The 4711-nt window shown below is 33.1% G+C and overlaps 1 protein-coding gene across 1 annotated transcript in view; it reads left to right on the forward strand.

Annotated features, from left to right (window-relative positions):
* Window positions 1-213: 213 nt before the first annotated feature.
* Window positions 214-4711, forward strand: part of LOC119573045 (soluble guanylate cyclase 88E-like) — a 47318-nt gene continuing 42820 nt past the window's right edge. Inside the window, exon 1 of the mRNA XM_037920034.1 lies at window positions 214-606. Within this exon, the coding sequence (XP_037775962.1) occupies window positions 439-606 (168 nt within the window). The 5' untranslated portion in view covers window positions 214-438. The remainder of the gene's footprint in view (window positions 607-4711) is intronic.

The following is a 4711-nucleotide window of genomic DNA, read 5'->3' on the forward strand; positions in this document are numbered from 1 at the left end:
GATAAAAGCCAATCAGATTTAATTTCGATCCCGCACACACTCACACACACAAAAAAAAAAATCACAACCCTTTCAGACAACCTAACACATATCCCATTATCCAAAGAAAACACATTCCGCTATCGAAAAAAAAACACATATCCAATTATAAAAAAAAACATTATCCAAAGAAAATTCCACTATCGAAAACCCACAACACATATCCAGTTTTAATAGAACACATATCCCATTATAAAAAAAAACAAAAAAAAACATATCCTATTATCCTCCCACAAAAAAAGGAAAAAAAAATCCATTATCCAAAACCCCAACACATATCCCCTCTTCACCAGCACCAACATATATCCCGCCATAAAAAAAAAAACTTCTTTACCATCGCCATTAGCCAAACCCGGGTCTCCTTCCCCCACAGGCAGAGACCAAGCTGCCGCACCTGCCATGTATGGACTACTGGTTGAGAACTTCAGTGAATACGTGAAGGCCGAATATGGAGAAGAGAAATGGGAGGAGATACGGCGACTGGCGAACATCAACCAGGTCTCCTTCAGCACGCACAAAGTCTACGAGGAGGATGTCATACCCCGGCTGGCGAAGGTTGCGGTGACGGTGAGAGAGAGGCTTTGTTGATGGTGGGGGGAGGGGGAGGGGTGTGGGGGCGGGGGGAAGGGGGAAAGGGGTTGAGGGTGGGGAGGGGTGTTGGGGAAGGGGCAAGGGGTGGGGTGGGTGTAGGGGAAGGGAAATTGGAAGGGGTATTGGTAACAGGGGTATGGGGGATGAGATGTGTGTCTATGTATATAGACACTCTCTCTCTCTCTCTCTCTCTCTCTCTCTCTCTCTCTCTCTCTCTATATATATATATATATATATATATATATATATATATATATATATATATATATACACACACGTATCTGTATCCCCATATGCGTATAAGTGTAAACGAAAGGACGGGAGTTTATCAACATCTACGTTAGCCCAAACATTACACATCAGTAATAAACCTGGAACGTTATACTTATTTTTACCTGTCCTTTCCCCCCCATCCTCCAAAATCGGTTCTTTCACGGATATTCATTGATCTAAAAACCAGTTAGTCGAAGCACCATGATAATGTTGCCATCATGAGAGCAAGATAATAGGGTGTGTGTTGAGCCTGTTACTTGACCCCGATAACTTAATCTTTCTCTCGGCAGACTTCCATCTTTCCTGATCAATCCCCTGCCAGAGTTTATTTATTTATTTATTTACTGTACGTGTTAGAGGAAATAAGGACGAGGATGAGGATGGTGATATCGATGATAATGAAAATGAAAATAAAGATAAAGATAGCAATGATATTAATGATAACAATAATAGTCTTCATAATTAGATTAACAACAATAACAAGGATGATAATAATAGTCATAATAATAATGATAATGATAATGATAATAACAATAATGATAACAATAATGATAATAAAAATAATAACAATAATAATAACAATAATGATAATGATGGTGATAATGATAATGAGGAAAATAATGGCAATAATGATAAAAAAACATTTATAATAACAATCATATTCATAATAATGATAATAATAATAATAATAATAATAATAATAATAATAATAATAATAATAATTAATAATAAAGGTAATAATAATAATTATGATGATCATAATGATAGTGATAAAATAATGACGATGATAAAAAGGATAACAATAATGACAATAATAACAATAATAATAATAATAATAATAATAATAATAATAATAATAATAATAATAATAACAATTATCATGATAACAGTAATAATAATGATACTATAAGATAATAACAATGATAATAATAACAAAATATAATATAATAATAATAATAATAATAATAAAGATAATAATAATAAGGATAATACTAATATTGATAACAGTAATGACAATAGTAATAATGGTAATAACAACAACAACAACAACAACAACAACAATAATAATAATAATAATAATAATAATAATAATAATAATAATAATAATAATATAATTAATATTATTTATTATTATTATTATTTAATAAAAATGATAATAATACCAGCAATATATAATATCTTTTATTATTTTGATTTATAATAATAAAATAATAATAATATAATAATTAATAATAAATCATAATATAATATAATAATAATAATATAATATAATAATAATAAAAAATAATACATAATAATATTATTATTATTAATCTTATCATAAGGATAATAAGAATGAAATAATAACGATTCATGAGAATATAACAATGAATAATGATATGATGATAATGATTATAGTCCATGATAAGATGATATGATAATAATAATATATAATAGTATATATAAAATAATATAATAATAACATATAATAAATAATAATAATTACAATAATAGTAAAAATAATAATAAAGAATAATATAACAATATGCTGAATAATAACAATAATAATGATAATAATAATAATAATGATAATATCAATGATGATGATAGTAATGATAATGATGATAAATAATAGCAATGATAATAATAATAATGATAATAATAATACTAATACTATAATATAATAAAAATAAATCATAATACTAATAATACTAATAATGACCTACTCAACAAAAAAAATATATAATACTGATCATCCTAATAATGCTAAAATCATCCTAATAATAATAATACTCATCATAATAATAATAATAACAATATTACTCAATCATCATCATATACATAGTCCTAATGCTAAATAAAACATAAAAATCATTTAATCTAATGATAAGATAATAATAGTTATGAAAAATGATATAATAATACTAATGATACCATGAGTAATAATATAATAATACTTAATAATACTACTAATAATCGTAATAGTAATAATAATAATAATAATATCATACTCAGAAATGAATAATAATATAATAATAATAATAATAATAATAACAACAATAATAAGAAAAAAAATAAAAAAGATAATGATAGTAATAATGATAATAATTGCTGTAATAACAATAATTTAATAATGTAACAATAATGATGATATTAGTAATAATAACATGAACAACAGCACTAATAATAAGGGTAATATTAATGATAATAATGATAATAACAGTGACAACAGTAATAATGATAATGACAATAATAATGATAATAATGATAATAATAATCATAATAGTAATAATAATAATGATAATAACGATGATGATAACATTATTGACAATAACAATGATAATAAAAAATAGTAATGATAATAAAAAAATAAATAAAAATGTAATGATAATACTAATAAGCTCGTGGCCCCATTCCTCATTCCTGACGCTCCAGATCGATGCTTCCCGCTGCTCATGATTCTCACATCCGGGACTTTATTGGGTCTGGTCCTCCTCATAGCGCCTCTGTTGATAGCATGATTTATCACCCATCACGCGGCATGATGCTCTCGCTACGCCATGCGATCGCCATGCACACTTTCCTAGATCCTCCCCTGTTCTCGGCTATGATGCATAGCGGGCTGTCTGTCTGTCACGTCATGAAGTTCGATTTTCGTGACAATTTCTTTGTTACTTGTCAGTCTCGAACGCCATTTTTATGTCAGTTTGTAAGAGGGGGAGGGAGGGAGAGAGAGAGAGAGAGAGGAGAGAGAGAAGAGAGAGAGAGAGAGAGAGAGGAGAGAGAGAGAGAGAGAGAGAGAGGAGAGAGAGAGAGAAGGAGGAAGAGAGCGGAGGGGAGAGAGCGCGAGAGAGAGAGAGAGAGAGAGAGAGAGAGTGAGGCGAGTAGTGAGAGAGAGGAGAGAGAGGAGAGGGAGGGGGGGTGGGAAGGAGGGAGGGAGATATAGAGATGAGAGGAGAGGGGGAGGGAGAGAGAGAGAGAGAGAGAAAGTAGAGAAGAGGGAAGGGGGGAGGGGAGGGGGGGGGGGGGGGAGGAGGGAGGGAGGAAGAGGAGGAAGAGAGGGGAGACGGGAGAGAGAGCGAGCGAGAGAGAGAGAGAGAGAGAGAGGGAGAGAGGGGAGGAGGAGGAAAGAGAGTAGAGAGAGAAAGAGAGAGAGAGAGGGTAGAGAAAGAATAGAGAGAGAAGGAGAGAGAGAGAGAGAGGAGAAGAGAGTAGGAGAAAGAGAAGAAAAGAAGAAGAGGAGGGACAACTACAGACGATAGAGATGGATCAGTAGAGATAAATAGAGAAAGATTTGGGGGGGGTGTGGGTTTTGTGTGGTGGGGGTGGGGTGTGGGTTGGGTTGGGGGTTTGGTGGGTGTTGTTGTGGGGGTTGGGGGGGTGGGGAGATCGAGAGAAGAGAGAGAGTGCTGAAGAGTATTTAGATGGTAACAGAAGAGAGATAGAGAGAGAGGAAGCGAGGAGGTAGATAGTATAGATCGTGCGAATTGTATAGGAAGCAGAGAGAGAGAGAGAGAGAGGAGAGAAAAAAGGGGGGGAAGAAAAAAAAGAGAGAGAGAGAAGAGGGGAGAGAGAGAAGAAGGAGAGAGAGAGGGGAGGAGAGGAAAGAAAAGAAAGAAAGAAGAAAGAGAGAGGGGGAGAGAAAGAGAAGGAGAGAAGGAGAAGGAAAGAGAGAGGGAGAAGAAAAAAAAAAAAGAGAAGAAAAAAAAAGGGAAAGGGGAAAGAAAGAAGAGAGGGAGAGAGGGGGGGGAAGAAGAGGAGGAAAGGAAAAGAAGAGAAAGAAAGAGAAGGAGGGAGAGAAAAGGAAGAGAAGGGGGAAAGGGGGGGT

This window comes from Penaeus monodon, chromosome 5 (genome assembly GCF_015228065.2).
Source record: "Penaeus monodon isolate SGIC_2016 chromosome 5, NSTDA_Pmon_1, whole genome shotgun sequence".
Taxonomy (NCBI): domain Eukaryota; kingdom Metazoa; phylum Arthropoda; class Malacostraca; order Decapoda; family Penaeidae; genus Penaeus; species Penaeus monodon.